This window comes from Ichthyophthirius multifiliis (assembly GCF_000220395.1).
Source record: "Ichthyophthirius multifiliis unplaced genomic scaffold scaff_1120509251400, whole genome shotgun sequence".
NCBI classification, from domain to species: domain Eukaryota; phylum Ciliophora; class Oligohymenophorea; order Hymenostomatida; genus Ichthyophthirius; species Ichthyophthirius multifiliis.
The window spans coordinates 54727-78089 of record NW_004085910.1 but is presented as its reverse complement, the minus strand read 5'-3'; the positions used below and the strand labels follow the sequence as shown (position 1 = coordinate 78089).

General features: G+C 16.9%; 4 protein-coding genes across 4 annotated transcripts, besides 13 other annotated features; 1 reads left to right on the top strand and 3 right to left on the bottom strand. All coding sequences in view use genetic code 6, as the record gives it.

The window, feature by feature from the left end:
- Positions 1 to 14: 14 nt before the first annotated feature.
- Positions 15 to 82: a microsatellite.
- Positions 83 to 554: 472 nt separating this feature from the next.
- On the bottom strand, positions 555 to 2129 carry IMG5_196580 (response regulator receiver domain protein; the record flags this gene model as incomplete). Its single annotated transcript, XM_004024223.1, has 2 exons — positions 555 to 1034; positions 1248 to 2129. 2 exons carry the CDS (start codon positions 2127 to 2129, stop codon positions 555 to 557), a joined length of 1362 nt encoding a protein of 453 aa, XP_004024272.1.
- A 1687-nt stretch (positions 2130 to 3816) lies between these two features.
- Positions 3817 to 3848: a microsatellite.
- A 133-nt stretch (positions 3849 to 3981) lies between these two features.
- Positions 3982 to 4016: a microsatellite.
- A 2207-nt stretch (positions 4017 to 6223) lies between these two features.
- Positions 6224 to 9165, top strand: IMG5_196570 (phosphatidylinositol 4-kinase, putative; the record flags this gene model as incomplete). The annotated part of the gene is made up of 9 exons (XM_004024222.1): positions 6224 to 6454; positions 6519 to 6603; positions 6671 to 6757; positions 6802 to 6831; positions 7304 to 7386; positions 7509 to 7699; positions 8129 to 8733; positions 8791 to 9003; positions 9142 to 9165. Exons 1-9 carry the CDS (start codon positions 6309 to 6311, stop codon positions 9163 to 9165), a joined length of 1464 nt encoding a protein of 487 aa, XP_004024271.1. The 5' UTR covers positions 6224 to 6308.
- A 219-nt stretch (positions 9166 to 9384) lies between these two features.
- Positions 9385 to 20432, bottom strand: IMG5_196550 (hypothetical protein; the record flags this gene model as incomplete). The annotated part of the gene is made up of 17 exons (XM_004024220.1): positions 9385 to 9822; positions 9876 to 10007; positions 10067 to 11913; positions 11960 to 12656; positions 15101 to 15173; positions 15223 to 15372; positions 15658 to 15807; positions 15879 to 16025; positions 16077 to 16223; positions 16474 to 16623; positions 17641 to 17790; positions 19373 to 19519; positions 19572 to 19721; positions 19798 to 19944; positions 19990 to 20139; positions 20184 to 20330; positions 20381 to 20432. Coding segments are annotated over 17 exons (4872 nt in total), but the record flags the coding sequence as incomplete, so codon positions are not given.
- IMG5_196560 (hypothetical protein) lies at positions 12703 to 13137 on the bottom strand (the record flags this gene model as incomplete). The annotated part of the gene is made up of 1 exon (XM_004024221.1): positions 12703 to 13137. A coding segment is annotated over one exon (435 nt), but the record flags the coding sequence as incomplete, so codon positions are not given.
- Positions 15374 to 15438: a microsatellite.
- Positions 16618 to 16656: a microsatellite.
- Positions 18223 to 18268: a microsatellite.
- Positions 18223 to 18271: a microsatellite.
- Positions 18228 to 18269: a microsatellite.
- Positions 20433 to 21121: 689 nt separating the features above from the next.
- Positions 21122 to 21171: a microsatellite.
- A 287-nt stretch (positions 21172 to 21458) lies between these two features.
- Positions 21459 to 21483: a microsatellite.
- A 193-nt stretch (positions 21484 to 21676) lies between these two features.
- Positions 21677 to 21710: a microsatellite.
- Positions 21707 to 21743: a microsatellite.
- Positions 21744 to 22197: 454 nt separating this feature from the next.
- Positions 22198 to 22239: a microsatellite.
- Between the last annotated feature and the right edge of the window lie 1124 nt (positions 22240 to 23363).

The window sequence follows — 23363 nt, the reverse complement described above, 5'->3', positions numbered from 1 at the left end:
TAGTTTTGTTTAAATAATTTTTTATTTTTAATTAATTAATTTTAATCTATTATTTTTATTATTTATATTTTTTTTTTTTATTAAGTTATATCATATTTTTTAGATATTTAATAATAAGATAAATTTTATAAATCTTAAAAAATAATTTATTGATATAATGAACTAGATTTTATATTTTAATTTATCAAATTAATTTTAAAATATGATTAATTTTACATATATTAGAAAAAGCTTTTAAATGAAGTCATATAAATAATATAATATATGAAACATAGAATAAACTTATAAAAAAATTTTATAAAATATCAGAATGATTAGAGTAAATTTTAGAAAATCAAGTCTTTTTCTATTTATAATTTGAAAAATTATTAAATTTATAAAAAATAAATATTATTATATTTTTTTATATTTATTAAAGTTAATGAATATCATAATTTTTTTTTAAATAGATATTTTTTTTCAATACAATTCACTAATTTTAAAGTGAAAAAATAATTAAATAGCAGATTTTTAATATTATAATTAATTGTAATTAAATAATTGATTAATTTATATCAATGATGTGATTCCAATATTTACAATATATTATTTTCAAATAAAACTTATTCTAAGCTTTATTTACTTACAGGTTTACTTAAATAATAATCAAATCCTTGATTAAAACATTCTTTTTCAGTTTCAGGATCATTGTAAGCAGTATATGCAATTATTTTAGTTTGACTTTAACTATTTACTTACATTTAGAGTATATTTCTTATTTTTTAAGTGGCAGCCATTCCATCCATAATAGGCATATTAATATCCATAAAAATTAATTTTAATTTACCTTAATAAATTAAAAATTAAGAAACTCCTTCCATACCATTATATGCATGAACTATATTTTCTAAAGGAAAATTAAATACTTTATTTAAAAATATTTGTAAACTATTATGATTAGTTTATGTATCATCTACAATTAAAATATAGGGAATATCATTATATTGGTTAAGTACATAAATTGATTTAGTTATTTTTTTTGTGCTCCTTACTTTCTGAATTTCCTAAATATCATCATCAGATGATTAAATATTACAAATTTCTTAATTATCAAGATCTATAGATATTTAAGGACCAAAAAGAGATATTTATTAAATATTGCTTAATTATGTTTTGGATTATTATCTAAATGCTTATATTTACTATATTTAATTATTTTCATTTACAAATGAAAGCTATTTATCAAATTCTCGTAATTTTTTTTTTACAGTATTTATTATTTCTTTGTTTTCTTAATCCAAATTGATACTTCCTTTTTCAGATGCTTTTATTTGTAATTAACTTAATAAAAGCTACTTTATTTATGTATTTCTTTTTGATTTTTATTTGTTAGGTGAATTACTTTATATCTAAATATATTCATTATCATTAATATTTATTATTGTTGGATTATTAATGGAATTACTTTATAAATTATTTTATTCTATATAACTAATTGAAAAATAAAAAAAACAGCCTTTTTATTTTTCTGAATTAAAATTTAGTCCTTACTATTTATTATTTGCATTATCTGATTTGTTTAATTTTTAAATTAAAATATTACTCACTGATAGACCAAATCCGTATCCTGAAGAATTTTTGGATATTCTTTCTTCTGTAAATCCTTCTTTTAGTAAATATTATAATCTTTCTTTTTCTTTTTTAGTCATTCCTATTCCTTAATCTTGAATACTAAAAATAATTTAACCGTTTTTTTATTCTAGAAATGTTTATATCGAAGAATTTTAAGGAGAAAACTTTAAAGAATTTGAAATTAAGTTTACAAGAATTTGTTAAAATTTAGTTTTATCAATATATATAATTTAAGGAATTTTATTTTTTACTATATTTTAGATTTATATTTATTTATCATTTGCTTATTTTATAAATAAATTTATTGTTTCTTGCACAAGTTAAATTATATTTACTTCTACATTTTTGATTTTTAATTTATTATTTAAAATATCTTAATAATCTCTAAAATCTTAAACAAGGAAATTAATTAAATCAACACTAGAAATACATTAGTCTAAATAATCCCCTTTATTATTTTATAAAAAATAATTAAAAATGTAAATTACTTTTTATTTCCTAAGGTATTGTATCTTCATACATACATGCCTATAAAGAACTATTAAGTATATTTAAATAAGTTCCAAGTTCATGGGATATAGTTTAAAGCATTCTTTATTAAATTTATTTTGCTACTTATTATTTTTAATATTTTTATGTTTATTAGATGCTTTCTATTGATAATATTACTTATTTATTTTCTTAAATAATAATTTTAATAAAATTTAAATCGGATAATAGATTTATATTCTAAAATTTATAATTTTCAATTTCAAACATTAAACCATCTTAATTTTAATTACATGAACTTAGGTTTTCTTATACTTTAAAAAAATAATTAAATAAAATACAAATAAAATTATTTACTTTATTATAAAAATTGTAATAAATTTAATTATTTTTCTTAATTTTATTCTTCTAATTATTAATTATCTTTACTTATTTTTATTATGCTTTAAATATTTACTGAATTTCTAGTTTAATTTCCTCCTATCATAAATTAAGAATCACTCACTTGCATAGAATTAAAATTAACTTTTAACAAATTTTCTTAACACTTTTTACTAAAGCTTTTGATATTAATATTACTTAATATATCATTAAAGTTCATAAACTCATTCTAATTTAATATTTAATTAGCTTTTTTATTTAAAAAGCTTATTTGTTATGTTTCTAATATGAATACAAATATTGCTTATTCTAAATTGTTTAAAATATTTGTATGGTCAAATTATTTATTTTCTACCTTATCTTATAGCATTAATTAATTATTGCTTTTTACTATTTTATCCTAATTAGATTATTATAGGACTTTCTTTTATTATTTCTTAAATTATTATATTGATTCATTATATTTATATTAATTTTTTATTTTTGAGCATTCGTCTTTTAAAGTTTATTCGCTTATCTTTTTTATTTGTTGCGCATTTATTGGTGCTTATTCTTAAAAAGATTCTCTATTATATATTTATTTTCGAAATTCTAATTATTAATTAAAGTTATTTATAATATCAACTTATTTTTGAAATTCATTTATAAAAGTCTATATAAACCATAATAAAACAAATTAATATATTATACTAATAATTAAAAATAATATATCAAATATTTAATCAAAATTCAGTTAAATAATTGTAGCAAATATAATAAAATAGCTAAACATAAAGTTTAAAAGTATCATAAGTATTCCATCCAGAATTAAAATAAATGATATTACTTCAGAAACATACATAACAAAAAGAAAAATTATTGGATTAAAATAGCCTATTTTATACGTAAAATTTAATATTGATAATGAATAAAAGATGAACCATAATTAAAATAATATCATATACTCTATTTTCAAATAAGAAGCTTTTAAGTGTTTTAATTAAATATTTTTAAAATATTATGCAATCTTATTTATTATAAAGAATAAAAAGTTTAATACTAAATACTTAATTTCAATATGTTATTTATTTCGAAATTGAGTTTAGTAAAATATTATGGCTTTAAAAGTAAAAATATATAAATAAAATTAATAGATTTATAGTTTTGCTTTACTGAATATTTATTATAAAATAAATAAAAATAATTAAAAAATAATAAAATGCTATCTATTATTAAGAATCATTATTATGTTGTTTAAATTTAATACTACTTATATTATTTGAAATCTTCTTAAGTACTATTACAAAATTATAAATAAAAAATTAATTTCTTTTAATTTAAATTTATTATAAAATTAAAAATAATTTAATAAAAAATGAATTTAATAATTTATGCTTATATATAAATTATATTTTTTTTTATTTGAAATATTTAAGATTAAAATAATTTTTTCTAATTTTCTATATAAAAAATAAAAATAAAAAAAATAATATTTATATAATTTATATAATTAAAAATTAAATTTTATTTATATTATATATTTTTTTTTTATTATACATTAAAATTAATATAAAAATTCAGACAAATATTTTTGAAATTATGTATATATATATTAATAATATAATTTATTTTATATTAAAAAATATATTTTAAAAAGTATTTTTGCTATTTATTTTAAAAAGCTAATCTTCATAATTGCTTTTATATTTCTATCTTTTTTAACATATCATCATGCTATCTATTAAAATTATCTAAATCTTTTTAAGCTTAAAAATAAAGATTTTTATAATAATCTTTTTCTTATAAAGCTTATAAGATTTAATCATTTAGAAAATTATCTTAATTAATATTTTATTCAAACAAAGCAGTTTATTATGAACACTATAAAAAACTAGATCTTTTATTTATTAAAGGTTTAGCCTTCTAAGAACTTTTTATATTAAAATTTGATAAATTAGATTCTAATTAAATCAAATTATTTATCTTTGTCGATTAATTAGATGATCTTAGATTCATTTTTTTATTATTTATTTAACTTTATTAAATATAAATAGAAATTCCTTATTTTTTTTAACTTTTGAATTCTTAATATTTTTGCAATTATTTATTGTATTAACTTTCTTCTTTAGGCTAAATATTTTATGTTTAAGTTTATTTATTTTCTATAAAATTATTAGAAATATTTTAAATTTAAAAATTGGATAACAAAGAAGTCTTAAAATCATTAAAACCAATTCGATTTTATTATAATTCGTTCATATAAGATTAGAATTTATGATAAAATTAAATTTCTTATTATATATTTATATAAAGCTCTTGATTTTAAACTTCAAGATTATTTGTATAAGAATTAATCATATTTTTATATTAATCATAAGAGCTCTACATATTGTTTAAAAAAAAAATCAATTAGTCTTCATTTTCTTTATAATTTTCTTACTATTATAAATGTTATTTTAATTGCTATTTTAAATCTTATTGGTTTTATAAGAAAAGTTTTAATTATTTTTCTTCTTTTTATTCTATTACTAATAATAATTATTAATTACAATTACTTTCCATTATTTATTAGTTTAATATTTAGTCCGAATTTTACTTTTTTTATTTTTATAATTCATTCATTTTATTTTCACGAAATTATTATAATGTTAAATTCAAAACTTCTGTTTTAAAATAATAAAATTCAGATGGAAATTTTACTTATTCATTTACTAAATTCGAATAAACTTTATAAAAACAAGAACCTTATTACATCCATTAAGCCCAAACGTATATACATTCCAAAACTATTCTTAAAAAGGAATTTCCTATTATAACTAAATTTTAATCATCTGTTTCTTTTTCAATAAAATATTCTTTACCTCTATCATCTTTATGTATTTCTTTTTTAAATATAGCTATTCTATTCATTATCGGCAATATTTTCTATCCAACTAATTCTATAAAATTATTATTATTTTAAAGTTCAAAACATTCTTTCAATAAACGAATTGCATTTAATTATATTATAGCTGAAAAACTATTTTTTTATTCAATTATATTTTTGATTGTATCAACTAATAAAAACACTATATTCTAATTATTATTAATAACACCTTTTTTATATATTCTTGATTCTTGCTTATATTAATCTTAGTTTGAAAGAAAATTTATAATTTCTTATTAGGACATTATCTTTTTTTTACTTTTTAGCTTTAAACTTTTTTTTGTTTGTGAATAAAAATAGTTATATTTTTATTAATATAAATTTAATGTTATTTATCTATAATGTTTAATTTTAAAAAAATAATTATATTAATATAAGATTTAGTATATTTAAATAATTTTATGTTATTTTATAAAATATTTAAAATAAACAAAATAATTAAATCTTTTTTAAAAATTAATATTTAAACGGTTCTTAAATAAACTTTACATAAGTTTTTTATATTAAAATAACATTTATAAAGATATTCATTTTTCGAAATATATGCAATAATTTAACTTTTGTTTTAATCAAAAATAAGATTTTTATTATTCTGTTTATATCATTTTTAGCATATGAAGATATGTTACAATTTATTTTTAAAGTAGTAAGATATATATAATAGTATTATTATTATATATTTTATAAAGAGTTTTAATTTTAAATATATTTTTAATAATTTTAATTAAATTAATATATATAATTATTTTAATACTTTTTAATTTTAATGGATTTATAAATTTTATAATCAAATACAAAGCAAAATAAAAATTAGGAAAATTAAAATAAACAATATATTTTTGATTAAGAAAAAATAATATAATTAGGAGTTTAGTTAACTAAAATTATAGATTTTCCTGAAAAGCAATAAAGTCTTTTAAAAATGTTTTAATCTGAAATGTTTACAACTTAAATGTTGATTGAGTATTTATTTAAGAAATTTTTTTAAGAATAAATACATGAATATTTAGTGAATAAATTATACACTTTAAGTCATAAAGATTTAGATTTTTATTTAACATAAATAATGTAATTTTACTTATTTTTTAAAAAAAAATATTTAATTTTAAATGTTATAATTAAAAATTAAAAGATATTTAACAATTATAAAATAATCAAGTAAATTAGACAAGTTTTTGTGTGATTTATCTAAGCAAAATATATTGTTTTATTATAAAGTAAATCTTTATTTCATATACTTTGTAATTGTATTTGTTTAATATTAAATAATTTTAAAATAATCAGACAGCTTGGATAATTTAAGCTTATAGTGAGTGTTGTAAATTATATACAAATGAAGCTTGGAAAATATAAATAAAGAAATTTTAAAGAGTAAAAAAATATAATCATAATTTATATATAATAAATTAAAAAAGTAAATTGAAGGAGAAATGGTAAATAGCGCAGTATCTGATTTATTTTTAAAATAAGCTTAAAATGATTAAATGACAGAATAAAATACTTAAAGTTATTATTTATAATTTTAAACAGCATTTTAATTATATTCTAATTTTTTCTTTTAAAAAAAAGTTTTAATAGAAAAATTTAAAGATAAAGAGCATAGATCAAATTATAATAACTAGCTTTATAAGTTTATTAGCAGCTTAACTAAATTATCAATTCATCTTAAAACATATTAAGAAAACGAAAGACTTTAACATTTAAGAGAATATATCATAAAAATGAACAATCATTTATAATAAAACAGAATAAATAATAAGTAATTATTATATAACTTTTTTTTCATTTATAAATTAATAAGGGGAGTCATTTATTATTAAGGAATATTGATTCCATTTGAAATTGATGACTCATAAAATTATCATTCAAATACAGTATTATATGTATTTTATATTAATTTTAAACATTATAAAAAAGCTTGTAAGAATAGCCGAAGATTATTTTGTTTGTTTTAATACAAAGAAAAGAGCTCCTTATAAAATAGTAATTGAAACAATAGAGTAATATTCTAATCTAATAAAAAAAAATATATATATAAAATATAAATTTTTTATTTTTATAATTATAAAAAATTGATAAATTTTATAATTTTTGACAAAATATATTTAAATAAAAACAATAGTTTAAACGAAATAAAAGAGAACATTGACTTTTTTGAAAAGTTGAATAAGAAACAAACTTTTGACCAAAATAATCAAGATTTTATTGATTAATTAAACGAAATAAAATATTAGTTTGATTCAAATGAAGAAAAAAAGGAAAAATATAAAGGATTTGCAAAATGGGCTAAACTAAAAAAAAAAGAAATCGAACGTAAGTAAAAAAAAGGAATAATAGAAAGAATTTTAGCTAGAAAATAAAGCTTTGTTCATTATTCACTTGATAAACTAGATAAGTTAGTTTTATAAGAATAAGAAATAATAGAATATAATAAAGAGAAAAGAGCTTCTATAATAATACATAATTCAATAAAAGAATAGGAACGCTTAGATAAATATGATATAAATATAAGCATTTTTAATAAAAAATTTCCAAAAAAAAATATTTAAAGAAGATAAAGTATAAGTTACTTTACTAATAAAAAATATTTTGCTTTGGAATCAAAAAAAAAAACTCATATTAATATAAATGATTTAAAAATAAAGAATGTAATTGATTTTTTCAGATTTCTTAAATAAGATTATGGGCAAAAATTTTAAACAATAAACAAAATTTATAAACATTTACATTATGATATTATAGAAAAAACTGTTTATTAGAAAGATTCAAATAAAAATATTAAAGAGATTGAATTTCCAAGAACTTTTGAACCCTGGGGTGAACTTTGGGAAGATTAATAATAAATAATTAGAGAAAGTTCACCTTTTAGCTTTATGAAAAGTTACAAAATAAGACCTATTATTGTTAAAGGAGGAGATGATTTAAGATAAGAATATATTGCTATGTAATTAATATAAAAGTTTAGTGAAATATTCAAAAATGCAAATATTCCTCTTTACCTAAGGCCTTACGAAATTATTGTAACTTCTCCAAATTCAGGCTTTATTGAATTTTTGCCTAATACACTAAGCCTAGATTATATTAAGAAGCATGTGCCTAATTATAATTCTTTAAATGATTTTTATTAAATAACTTTTGGTGATTATTTTGAAGAAGCTTAAAAGAATTTTGTCGAAAGTCTTGCTGGGTATTCACTTATATGCTATTTATTGCAAATTAAAGATAGACATAATGGAAATATTTTAATTGACAATGTTGGTCATATCATTCATATTGATTTCGGATTCATTTTTTCTATTGCTCCCGGAGGTATTAAATTTGAAACTGCAAATTTTAAACTTACGAATGTACTTATTTTCATATCTTTTATTTTAAATTTTTTTATTATTTTAATTTTAAATTAGGAATATGTTAGTTTAATGGGAGGTAGAAATTCTGATTAATTTGGATATTTTAAAAGTCTGATGGTTAGAGGATTTATTGAGATTAAAAAACATATAAATACTTTTGTTTGTCTATTATAAATTATGATGGAGTAAACTAATATGTAATGCTTTGTTGATTTTGATTTAGCTACTTTTAGAGATAGATTTAAAGAAAACTCTACTGATTAAGGGGTAAATACATATACATACTTAAACACTATTTATACGTTTTTAAAAATAAATAAAAAAAAGTTTATCGATTATGTGGATAGATTAATTGATCAAAGTTGTGAAAAATGGAGTACTTATTAATATGATAAATATTAATAGATGACAAATGGAATTTTCATTTGAACTATATTTTTTTAGCAAAAATATTATATAATAAATATATTAAATTGTGGTTTTTAATAGTTTTAAAAAATAATGTTTTTATATAAAAAAAATATTATGTGATTTTATTTTATAAATAAAAATTAGAAAATTTTATACGATATTAAATTATTTTATTATATTTATTAAATATTTAAATTTAATTTAATTTTTTAATTAATTTTATATCTTTTCAGAATATCAATTTATTTAAGAATTCTAATTTTAATTATTTCTATTGTTTTTTCTATTTTTATATTTATAAGTGAATAAAGGCACTAAATGTTTCTCGAAAAAAACGCTAATAACGTAATTAGCTAAACTGAATACTAAAAAAATAATAGTCCAATATTAAGGCATTTTTTTTGCTATTTAACCATTTTAATATTTTACTTCAGTAAATATCTTTTTTTTTTATAAAAAAAAATATAAAATAAATAAAAAATTTATTTATTTAACATCAAGGTAATCTATAGTTTATTAATCTGGAATTACTTGTATGTATAAAGAAATTATTAATATTGCTATTAGAGAACCTGTGAAATATTTATTAGTATAAAAAGGTTTTTTAAAAGGTTTTCCAATAGAAAAAGCTAAGCAAGAAATTATATACTAGAAATTATTGGTATAGAAAAGAATCTAAAAATAAATAAATAAAGTAGTAATATTTAAATTAAAATAATAATAGATACACTAGATTCATAACATATTTTTCTTATATCTTCTTTATTATCATCTTTCATATCGTTTTAATAGTTAACTCCATGTATATCAATCATTGGAAGATACCAACTTTAAGCTTAAATAATAAATAAAATAATTGTCTTTTAAATAAAAAAAAATAAGAATTAGTAAAAAGATGCATAAAAAAACGAAAAAATACCTAGAATATTGCAAAAATAACGCTCTATCCAATAACAGAAAATAAAACTTAAAAAGATACTAAACTAGACCCTGGAACTTACTTTGACAAAACCGGATAAGCTTCTGTAAGTCCCATAAGAAAGGCCAAAGGAAGTATAATGAATACATCCCAATACAAAAATTATAGATCTGCAGGCAAAGATCCTACAGTAAATAATAAAGTAGTACAAACAAATTAAATCATAGAATATAAAGCCATAAACTTAAAGCAAGAAAAACTTGTAACCAACGCTGCTCTTCCTTCAATCAATACCTATATTATACAACTAATATCTTGTATTTTAGAAGTAAATGGTGCAGCAATAGAAGCCTCAGCATCTGAAAGGGAAACTCCAATATCAGCAGTTTTTAAAGCCCCGCAATCATTAGCACCATCTCCACACATTCCACAAGTGGGCTTATGTGGAAGGTTTTATAAAGATTGGAGTAGCTAAGCTTTTTCTTCGGGCTTCATTCTGGCGAAAATTTAAGTTCGATTTAACATTTCTCTAAATAATTATTATTATTTTTTATTATCCGAAATCGACTAGTTATACATTTTGGAAAAAGCCCTCCCAGTAATTGCCAGAGTAAAATTTTCTAAATTAACCCAAGGAATATTGATGTCTTCGGCATCTGATTGGCTATAAATCTCAATATTTTCTTTACTTTCGACCATTTAATGATATAAGCTTTCTCTTTTGCTAATGTTTCGCATTATATCAAAACTTTTGCTGCGGTCTTAGTCATTTACTTTGTATCTTTCACGCACTTGATTTATGGATATTTTCTTGTTATATTCGGATAGTTTTTTGTTATTATCAATTTATTTTATACATTCTAAAAGTTCTTTTTCTTACTTTATTTCTTCCACACCTTCTTCTTCTTGGTAGGGCTCTATGCCTCCAACTGGCTCTAAATTCTCTTTATTTAAAATTTTCTCAGAATGATCGAAGTCTTTCCAGATTATTTAGTCTGTTTCATCCTATAAATCTCCAAAATAAACCCTTGCTTTTTCATGTATTATATTACATTATCTACCTACACTTATAGCTGTTAAAGGATTATCTCCAGTGACCATAATAGTACGAATATTGGCTTATTAAAGCTCATTGATGATTTAGCTAGTGATTTCTTTTAGTTTGTTTTCCATAATAATTAATCCTACAAAAGTCAGGTCTTTTTCTATTTCATCCCTTTCTACTTTTTATATTTATCTGTAATTTAATTTGAGAGTTCTAACTCCGAAACCGAGTACTCTGAAACCTTTAGTAGCATAAAAATCAAGGACATTATGAAAACTGTCAGGAATAGTATCTTTTTTACAAAGTTCATAAATTTTTTCAGGAGAACCTTTTACGTATAGTCTATATTAATTCTAAAGAGGATTTTAGAGACTTTTAACTATTGTGCTCATTCTTTATAATTTAGACGAAAACTCGAATCTTTTTAAAATTCCAACTGATTCATTATTACTATCCAATTTATTATTTTTACTCTATACTTAAGCCAATATCAAATCATCGAATTTCATTCCTTCTTGACTTTCAATTAGCTCCCAACCGGTAAATTCGAACATTTTTACCTCTAAAGGGTCCCCGATTATATTTCCTTAGACTCGGGTTAAACCATGGCAACTTGACATGCATTCTTTTAGTATCATTTCGGGATCTCCTATTGGGTATTTTTCGTTTTAATCTTTTTTTTTTATCTCAGCTAATTTATCGCAAGATGATTTTAGGTCTGTAAAATGAACTTTTTTTGTTTTTTAGTTCCATTAAACTGAACGGACTCCATACATGTCTAGTCCTTCTTCAGTTAAAGTTCCTATATTTTTATTTTTTAATTAAAATATCTTTATATTTAAAAAAACCTGTTTTGTCAAAACACATGATTGTAACTTTTCCACTAATATTAACTTTTGGTGGGGAAATACAAAATATTTTTTTCTTTTTCAATCTATGTAATGCACAACTAATACCAATCTATAAACAAGTAGGAAGAGCTGGAGGCACAGTAATAGTAATGAGATCAAAACTGTTCAAAATAATATCTTTTAAAGCAATATAATCTTACTTATATCCTTCAATTTGATAATATAAAGACACCAGGAATCCTAAAACAGCCAAAATAGCTAATACAGCAATAAACTTTAAAGAATCTACATAAAATTAGAAAGAGTTTTATTTTGGATATAAAATAGATCTCACTAACTATCCTTTCATTGTGTTAAAACTAGTTTACATAACAAGGCCTAAAACAGGTAGTTTTCCTTTTAAGTAATATCGGGTTTCTATACATTTGGTTCCAGCGAAAATAGTACTTTGCTTACCTTCTGAATCTGGGTTGTATTTATTATTGTTATAAGGTAATGATTATTTTATTATAGGAATTGATTCTCCAGTTAACATCGATTCATTTATTACAGCAGAACCATTTAACATTATTAAATCACATGGCATTATTTAGCCGTCGGGTATTTCCATTATGTCCCCAGGAACTAATTCTAAAGAACTTATGGTTTGTTTTTTGGATTTTATGTTTTCTGATATTGATAATTATCCATCTTACTTTTTTTTATTTATTTTTATTTAAATTAATTTTTTTTTTCTTTACTTATGATATAAAATCATGTATTTCTCTATAAATTGTAACTTTGGTTTAAAAAAAACTCATTTTTTGTAATTTTATATAATTTTTTTTTGTTTCTATTAATCCTAAAGCTGCAGAAATTACAGAAGTTAATAAAATAACTGATGCATAAAAATAATAAGGCTCTAAAATCCATAAAATAACACTGAAAATCTAAAACATATAGAAAGGAGATAAAACCTCATCTATAAGTATTTTAATTGATGATTTAGTTGGAATTTCTGTATTATTTTGCCCAAAAAGGGCTTTAAGTTGTGAAAATTATTGCTAATCTTGTATACCTTTACCATATTTGGCATGAATTTCATTATTTGTATATTATGTCAAGTCAAATTATATTGGTTTAAATATATTTTGATTTATATCAAAATAATAATTATATAATCTATATGTAAATACCTTTTAGTTATTATTATTAAAATATGTATATACATATTTTATTTTACTAAATAATTTTTTTCCTCATTTTGTTCTATTTTTAACATTTTTATTGATGTTTGTTCTAATGTTTCTATATTATCACCTGAAATAATTTTTAAATAATTGCTTTCTTACACTTTACATTAGGTCATTTAAAGAAATAACTTTAAAGATATAAACCATCTAGTGAATAAATACAATATTCCTCCTGTTATTATATATAGAAAGTAACTAAATACTAATTTAATTTTAGATATTTTATAAGATTTAATTTATTTTATTATTCCTTCCTCTTAAACATTTATTGGTAAGATAAAATTAATTATGTCTTTTTCATCTTTATGTAATAAAAATTACCGATACATATTTTTACTTATTAAATAATAGCTTTTAATAATATATAAATATATTTTTAAAATTTTTTTTATAGTAATGTTTTTTAATATAAATTGTAATATAATAAAAATTTAAAATGATATTTAATTAAAAAATCAATATATTTTTATTTCTATTAAATTAAATTATAAAAATATAAAATTATTTTTTTAATATAAAGCATTTTCACATAAAAGTTATTAAAAATCTGAAATCATAAAAAATAAATAGTATTTTTTCATCTAATATAAAATTTAATAGAAATAATACATTTATATGTTTATAAATTCTATAATTAGAATTATTTTTTTTATTAATATATATAAATAAGGGTAAGATATTATTTTATTTCATTATTTTTCAGCGGAATAGCGATTAATTACTATAAGCGAATTTCTTTTAACTTCATCAAGTTGTCTTTCCTTTTCATGAGCATTATGTCTTAAAGATTCGATTTCAATAAAAAGAGTAAAACAAAGCATATGTAAATCAGTAATTTTTATATTAAGTTCATTAATATTAACTAGCGATTATTTAATTTATTAATTTTTTTATTTCAGTTGAGTAATTAATTTCTTTAATTTTGCAATTTCATTAGTATAGTTTTGAGTATTTTTTTCATTAGTTCTATTAACTACTAATTATTATTTTTCTAAAACACTACATCTGATTAATAATTCTTAGATTTCTTAATTTTATTCTTATAAAAGGTTATGTTATCTATTTATTTCGTTTGCAAGAATTTCAATATTATCAGTAAGTTTATCATTTTCTTCAGTTTTATTTACAAGAATTTAATTCAAGTTCTCAATTTCTTTTGCTAATTAAAGTATTTTATTTTCATATTCCTTAGTCTTTTATTCTAATAGTTTTATCTATTGTTATTATTATTATTTAAACAATTACATTTTGGCATCTTCTTCTTAAAAGGCTTAATTGAGTTATTCAATTTGTTAATCTTATTAATTAGATTTAATTTGATAGTTTTTCAAATTATTAATTTGTTTTTAGAGTTATTTTATCTCTTCTTATAGACCTTTGTATATATATATATATATATTTTTAATATAAATATTTGTTAAATAATACCATTTATTTAAGTAGACTTTTATTATAACATATCTTTTAAACCTTAAATTTCTGAATTTTTTATAGTTATTTCCCCATCTAATTCTTTCATTTAAGCTTCTAATTAAAGCTTTTAGAAAGCTTCTTTTTCCAATTGACTAATTTAGCTTCTATATTCATTTGCTCCTAATAATTAATTGTTTGTAACTTAATTTAAATTACCAATTTATTGCATTAGATTCTCAATTTTATTTTCTTGTTATCTACATAAATCTTTATATTTAACCAAGTCTTCTATTAATTTTTCTTGTTTAGCACATGTATTTTTCCATTCATCTAAGTTTTATAAGAACGTTTGTAGTTGATTTTCTTTGTTTTATAAAGTTTATTCTAATTTCTTTAAACTAGAAACTTAGTATTCTAATTATTATTAAATTAATAGTTGTTTTTCTAGTTATGAATTTTTTAAGTTTAAGGCTTCTTTTTATTTTAAGTTTACTTTTTATAATTATTCATATTTATCATTTAGTTATTTTGTTTTAGTTTCATTTTAACTATTAATATCTTTCAAACTATTTTTTTTTTAAAAAAAAAATTATTAATTTTTTTTTTTTTTTTTACGAATTTTTTAATTGGTCTAATTATATTTCTTTTTCTTAGTCTCCATTTTTTAGCTCTTAAATTAAATTTTCTAAATTTCTCTTTTCTTTTTATAATTAGTTTTATATTTCTTTTAATTCATTATCTTTTTGATGGGTAACATCATTTAGGCTTTTTTTTAAATATTTTTTTTTTTTTTTTTAAATATTTTTTTTTTTTTTTTTAAATATTTTTTTTATTATTTTATTAATATACTTTCTTCTTAATTAGTTTATATCATTATCTTTTTACTAAATTTATTATTTTAATTATTAACATTAGATTTCATACTGCTTTATTTTTTCTAAAGACATATTTTCTAATTCATTTATTTTTTAATCTTTAGTTAAATTATTATCATTTAATCTTATTTTTTTTGTTTAAATATTTTATATTCAAAAAAAAATATATATTTACATTCTTTTTAATTAGTTTAATTCATTGTCTTTTTGACTTATAATCTATTTTAATTTCTATGTTTCACCTTCATATAATATATTATTATTTTCTTATTAAAATTATAATTCTTTTAATTAATTTTCTTTTTCTTGAATACTATCATTCAAACTTTAAAAATAAAATTTTATTTTATATTTTATAATATATTTAAATATTATTATTATTATTATTATTTTTACATTCTTTTTGATTTATTTAACTCTTTATCTTTCACAGTTATATCTTTAGCTAATTAATCACATAGATTATTTAATCTATTGTTTTCTTCAGATAAGCTTTTTAAATCATTTTCATATTAATCATTAAGACGATTTGCATCGTTTAAGCTTTTTTTAAGTTAAAAAATGTTATATTAAAAAAATATAATTAAAATTTACTTAGCTTTTATATAATTTAATTATTATTATTTTTCAACTAGACTTTGAGTTAGTTCTTATAAGTTATTTTCCTATTATTATATTTAATCATTCACTATTTCTAGTTAATTCGATAATTATTCTTTTTATCTATTAACTTCACTTAATCTATTTTTTTAAAATAATATTATATATATTATTAATTTTTATTTATTACTAATTTTTGACTTGGTTATATTTTCCTTATTATTCGTCTAAAATTTAATTTAATCTTTGATTTTAATTTTATATTTCATTTATTTTATCATTTTAGGTTAATAAATCTTTATTTATTTATTCATTGATCTTGTTAGCATCATTCAAACTTATTTTTTTATTTTTTTTTATAAATTTGCAATTAATTTTAAGTTAATATTACTTTCTTCTGAATTAGTTGATACTATCGTCTTTTTATTATAATTCTTATAGATATTATTTTGATTAATTTTAGAATTATTAATCTTTTTCATCAAATATATTTTATAAATCTTTAATTCTTTGTTCTTTTAACATAATAGTGTCATTAAGTCTAATTTATATTTTAAGTAAAATTTAATTTTAAAATTTACTTTTTCTTAAAGTTTTCTATTTTATCCTCTTTTTCAGTCAATTATTGATTTAATAAACTAATAATATTTTCATGTTCAATACTTTTTTCAGACTATTATTATAATAAATCTTTAAGTTTTTATTCTTTCTTTTGATTTCTATAAATTTATATTTTTTATATTTAAATTTTTATTTATATTTACGATTTATTCAGTTTATTAATTTCATTTTAGTTTTCAATTAATTATTGATTAAGTGTTTACAAATTCGCTTCATACATTTATTAATTATTTTGTTAAACAATTTCTAATTCTTTAATTTTTGCTTTTTTCTCTTTAATTAAATCTTTAATACTTTTATTTTATATGGTTATATTTGTTTATGATTTTTTTAATAAAAATATAGTTTACTTTTATTTCAATTGATTTATTTAATCTTCATTTTAATTATTTTAATGTTTGAGTTATTGATTTTGTATTTCTAATTGATTTTTTTCTTCTTAAATGCTTTAAAGCTCATTTGCAATTAAATCTTTTTAAAGATTAAGTTCATTCATTCTATTTTTTATATATTATTAAAAAATATAAAATATATTTTATACGCTAATTTCAATTTCTAAAGCTCTGCTTCCTTTAAGAATACAGACTAATTCATTTATTGAAGATTATTTTCATATTATTTTAAATTATTATTAATTTCTAATTACAAATCTTTAATTTATATATCTTTTTGAATAATATTTTCTTATAATCTTTTGTTTTTATTGAAAAAAATAAACTAAATAAAAAAAAAATACTATTTAGAAAGTTATTCAATTTATGCGTCTTTTTCAATTATGTTTTATTTTAAATCTTAAATTTATGCTTATTGTTATTAAGATTATTATTTTTAATTTTATAAATCATAAAATAATTATTCTTTCTATTTATTAAATTCATTCTAACTAAAAAAAATGTTATTTTGTTAATAAAAAAATACATATAATTATTAATTTTACTTTTTTTTCATTTATCCATTTATCTCATCTTTTTCTTGTAGCATCTAGTTCAATTTCAAAATTTATTTATCTTATTCTTTATGTTATTTTTAATGTTTTAATTCGTCATCATTAATCCTAGATTCGTATTAAATACTTTAGTCATTTAAACTATTTATTTTATAAAAATATAATTAAATAAAGAGATTATTTTATTTATATATATAAAAAAAATACTTTTATTATAATTATCTTATCTAATCATCCTTTAAAGTGTTATTTAATCTTAATTCTTAGGATAATTTATCTAAGTTTTTAATTTATTCTTATAAATTCTAAATTTAATTAGACAAAAGGCTTTTTGAATAATTAGCCTCATTATTACTTTTTATTAAAATAATTAAAATAAAATTAAAATTTTTACCATTATTTTATTTTATTTATTTCTTCTTCTTTATTTTGATTATCTTATTCTAACTATTTAATCTGTTTTTCAAGTTAATTCTGTTATTTTTAATATAATATTTCCAAATCTCTAATTTATTCATCTTTTAATTATTCTAATTCTTTTAAACTTTTTTATTTTAAAAAAAAAAAATTATATTATTTTTATTTTTATTTTTATTTTAATTTACTTTTATTTTTATTTTTAAATAACATCATCTTATTAAATATTTTATTATTCAAGTTCAGCTATTTATTAATCTAATTTATTTTTTAATTCTTAAGCATTTTATAGTTCTTTGTTTTTCAAATCATTTTAGAGTTATAACTCGTTAAAATTACTTTTTAACTCATTCATTTATTAATTCTTATCTTAAAATTATTAATTCAGTAAATCTATTTAGTTTTATAATTGGCTTTCTTTTTATTATTAAATTAAAGCTAGTTCCCCTGCTTTTTAAGTATTTAATGCATTTAATTCATTTTAACTAGATAATAAATAAATATAAAATAAAACATTTATATTAAAGCAAACCTTTGTTTTAATTAACTTATATAATCATCTTTCTAAATATTATTATTTTTTAAGTCCTCACATAATCTTTCAATTTATTTTATTAATTATTATAACTTATCGTTTTCTGCTTTTTATAAGTTTTTTTATAATTCACTATCATTTAGCCTTTTATATTTTATTATTAATTATAAAATATATAAAGTTTTTTTACATTTTTCTTATTTTATTTATTTCTTCATCTTTTTAAGCAACTGTTTAATTGTGGATTTTATTTTCCATATCTAATTATTGTTCTTTTTATTTCAATAGTAGTTATTAGGCATTTAATTTCTTTTAGTTTTAATCTATTACATCTTATAAACTTAATTTTATTATAAATATTATTTTTAAAAAAAGAATTTGTTTTTTATACTTTTGTTTTAATTATAATATTTCATCATTTTTCAAATTATTCGTATTTTTTAGTTCTTGACAATAACTATTTAATTTTTAGTTAATTTACTATTCATTAAATAATTCATTTGCAATTAAATCTTTTTAAGCATTTAATGCGTTTAACCTATTATTTTTATTTTTTTATTAAAATAATATTTTGATTACATTTTTTTAAGTTTATTTATTTCATCTTGTTTATCTTATAATTATTATTTTAATAAATTTATTTAATTTTCTAAATTTTATTGATTATTCAAATATAGTATTTATTATTCTTATAATTTTTAATTGTTCTATAAAATATTGTCTTTTAAACTATTTTATTTTATTTTATTTTTTTAAATTATATAAAAATACTTTTGCTTCATTCCATTAAATTAATCATCTTTTTCATTATTCTTTTATTATAGTTCTTCAAATTATTTTTCTAAAGATTATTTTAAAGCACTCAATTAATTTAAATTATTTTCAGATTTTTCTTTTTCTGCTTTTAATTGATTTAATCTTTTTTATAAAAATAATATATTCATTATTAAATTAAAAAAAAAAAAATTACGATATTTTTATTTAGTTAATTTCATCATCTTTATCTTATAGTTATTATGTGAGCTAATCAAATTCATTTTATTATTGGTATTATTTTTTCTTATATTAATTTTCGAGATCATTAATTTTTTTATCATTATTTAGATTATTATCGTTTGCGCTATAATAATATTTAAGTTTTTTTTTTTTTAATATTTTCAAATTATAATTTATAATTAGTTTTTTTTTTTTTTTACTTTTATTTTAATTGATTTATCATATCATCCTTAGAATTAATATCTTTTTTTAATTCTTAAATTTAATTATTTAATTAATTAATTGAATCTTCAAGATTTTTAATTTAATTATTTGATTACTATTTCTCAAAATCTAGTCCATTTATACTTTATTTATTTATAAAAATAATATTTAAAAAAAATTGTATTTACTTTTCTAATAATTTTTAGATATCGTCTTCTTTTTATTTTATTTCATCGTTAAACTTTTGTATATCTTTTCTATTCTTTTTTTTAATATTTTCTAAATCACACTATAATTCGTTTAATTTTTAATCGTTTTAAATATTGTTTTCATTTAACCTTTTTTATAATATATATAAATTTATAATTTTTTTTTTTTTTACTTTTATTTTAATTAATTATTATCTTAATCTTTTTATTTGTTTGCTTTTTATAAATTCTCTAATTCTTTTTCTAAGTTTTATTTTTGTTATTATAAGTTATTTATATTGTTATTTAAGTTTTAGTTTTGAAGCAAAGAATCATTTAAACTAATTATGTTAATAGAAATTTAAATTAATATTTTTATAATGTTTTTTACTTTTTATTTAATATGCCAAGCTAATAATCTTTCTCTTACAATTAATTCTCTAATTAATTAATAGTATTTTCTGATTAAATCTTTTCTTCTTATATAATGTTTTTCAGATTATTATTTTGCTTTTGGTCTTATTATTAACGATCATTCATACTTTTTATTTAAATTTTAAAAAATTAATATATCTTTAGATCTTACGTTTTCTTAAGTTTTTCTTATTCTTCATTCAATCTATTGATAGTGTTTAATAAATCTTAAATAGAACTTTCTTAATTAGCTTTATCTTTTAGTAAATCTTAAATTTATTATTATTAAGCTTATTTATTAAAGTTTTAATCTTAAAATCTATATACAAAAAAATAAAAAGCATTTAAATATTTTAAATTAAAAATAATATATTAAAAAATACTCTTATTTTAAAGCAAAAATTTCTTAGTCTTTATCTTTTATGGCTTAATCTAGCTATTATACTTGATTTCCTAAATGTTATTAATAATCAAATAATTATTCTTATAAATCTTAAATTTATTTTTTATTTAATTAAGCTTAATCCAATAAACTTTTTTTTAATTTTAATTACACATATTAATAATTAAATGTTACTTTTTATTTAATTAATCTATTATTTGTTGTTTATTACTATTTCCTTATTTCAATAATTCATTTTAAGCTTAGATTTATTTTTTTTGATCTAAGGCTCCTTATAAATCATTAGTTAATAATTATTTTTGTAAATTAAGATCGTTTAAACTAATATAAAAGTAAATATTTAAATTTATATAAATAAATTTTTACCTTCCTATGTATTTTTATATTTCTTTATTTGATCGTTAATTCATTCGTTTAAATTATCATTTTAATTTTATAATTATTATTTTTCTTTTTAAGCAGTTAATTAAATTTCATTATTCTTTTATTTATTCTTTAATGTATTATCATAAAATCTAAAATAATTTATATATATAATTATTAAATATAATATACTTTTTTGAATTTTATTTCAAACTCTTTTTTTAATTGATTCATTTATTCTTCTTTTTATTATTCTTTTGATTTATATTCATTTATTAATCCTTCTAAGTTTTAGTTTTGCATTTTAGTTTTGCTTAAATCATTTTAATTTAATTGATTTTATTAAGATATTTAATCCAATCTTTAAAATTAAAAAAATTATTATTGAAATACTTTTATTTATATTAATTACTATTATTTCAAATTTTATAACTCATCTTCTTTATTTTAAATTTAATTTTGAAGATTTTCTTTATTTTATTCATATTCTTATAGTGCTTTTTGGAAATTTAATTATAAATCATTTAATTATTAATCTTTATTAGCATTTTTTATTTATTATCTTTTTTTATTTTAAATGACTTTAATTTTGTTATCAATTAAAATAAAATTACTCATTTATTTATTTTAAAAGTTATTTTTCCTTTTCTGCATTTTTAGTTTTTGAATTTTTAATTTAATCTTCTAAGACTTTTTTTAATTCTTCTAAATTATTAAGTTCATTTTCAAGTAAATTGTTATGATTTTCGATATTACCTAATCTAATTATATAAAAATAAAAATTACAATAAATAAAAATATATTTTACTGAATGTTTAATTATTTTATATTATCATCTTTATTATTAAGTTATTTAGATAAATCATCTGTTAATTATTATAATTATTATTCCTTTTAATCTAACTATATTAATATATCATTTATCTAATCTTATTTTTATTTATTTTAGTCTAAAAGACTATTTTTAATTAAATAAATAAAAAAATTGTATTTATTATTAAAATTATATTACTTTTATTGTAATTATTTTATTTTATCAACTTAATCTTTATTATTTTTCTACTAATCTTCAATTTGCTTAACTAATTATTATTCTTTTTTTAAAAAATTTTCTAATTCTTAGTTTTAAATTTAATTTTCATGAGATAATTAATTTAATCTTTTTAAAAAATTATTTAAATATAATTTATTTCAAAAAAAATAAATTTAATAACTTATGATTTAATTATTGGATATCGTCATGTTTTTTCTCTATCTCTTAATTTAAATTAATAATTTCTTATTCTTGTTATTTATCTTTATTTTATTGTTAAATATTTAAATCTTGTATAGCTTAGTTTTTCTAGTTTTCTAATTCATTTATTCTATTTTATTTAAATATATTTTAATTTATTTTATTTACTGTTTTTTTAATTATTCAATTTCTTGATCTTTATTATGAGCTGTATCTTTTTATTATTAATAAAGATTTTTTAATTTTTCATTTTAATCTAAAGCATTTTTAAATTAATTTTCTTTTAATATTTTTTAATGATTCTAATCATTCAAGCTTTATTTTTATAAAAATAATAAAAATTATTTTATTAAAATATTTTTGTTTTTTTTACATTAATTATAGTTTTTAAATTTAATCGTTTTTATCATCTAATTCTTAATTTACTTTTTCTTTTTAATTTTTTAAATCATCAATCTATTTTTGATGATTTAGTTAAATTTCATTTAGTTTTTAAAAATTTTAAAGTTCATTATCATTTAAGCTTTTATTTTTTTTAATATATTAATATTTTTAATAATTTATTACAGTTATTTTAATTAGTTAATTTTATTGTTTTGTTAATCATTTTTTTATTTTAATTATAAATTTTGGTTTTAAACATCTTTATTTTATTGGTTTAAATTTTCGAAATCCTTATCTTTTAATTATTTTTTAATATTGATTTCATTTAATCTATAAAATATAAATAAATCAAAATTTCAAATATTTATAATTTTACTTTTGTTGTTAATCATTTATTAATTAGTTTTAGTCTTTTAATTATTTATCTTAATCCTAAATTTAGTTTTCTAATAATTACTTTTATTACTATTAATTTTAAATTAAGTCTTTAATTTTTTTATCATTTTCAATATCATTATCCTACAATCTATAATTATATTTAAAAATATTTATGTAAAAAATTATTTATTTACATTT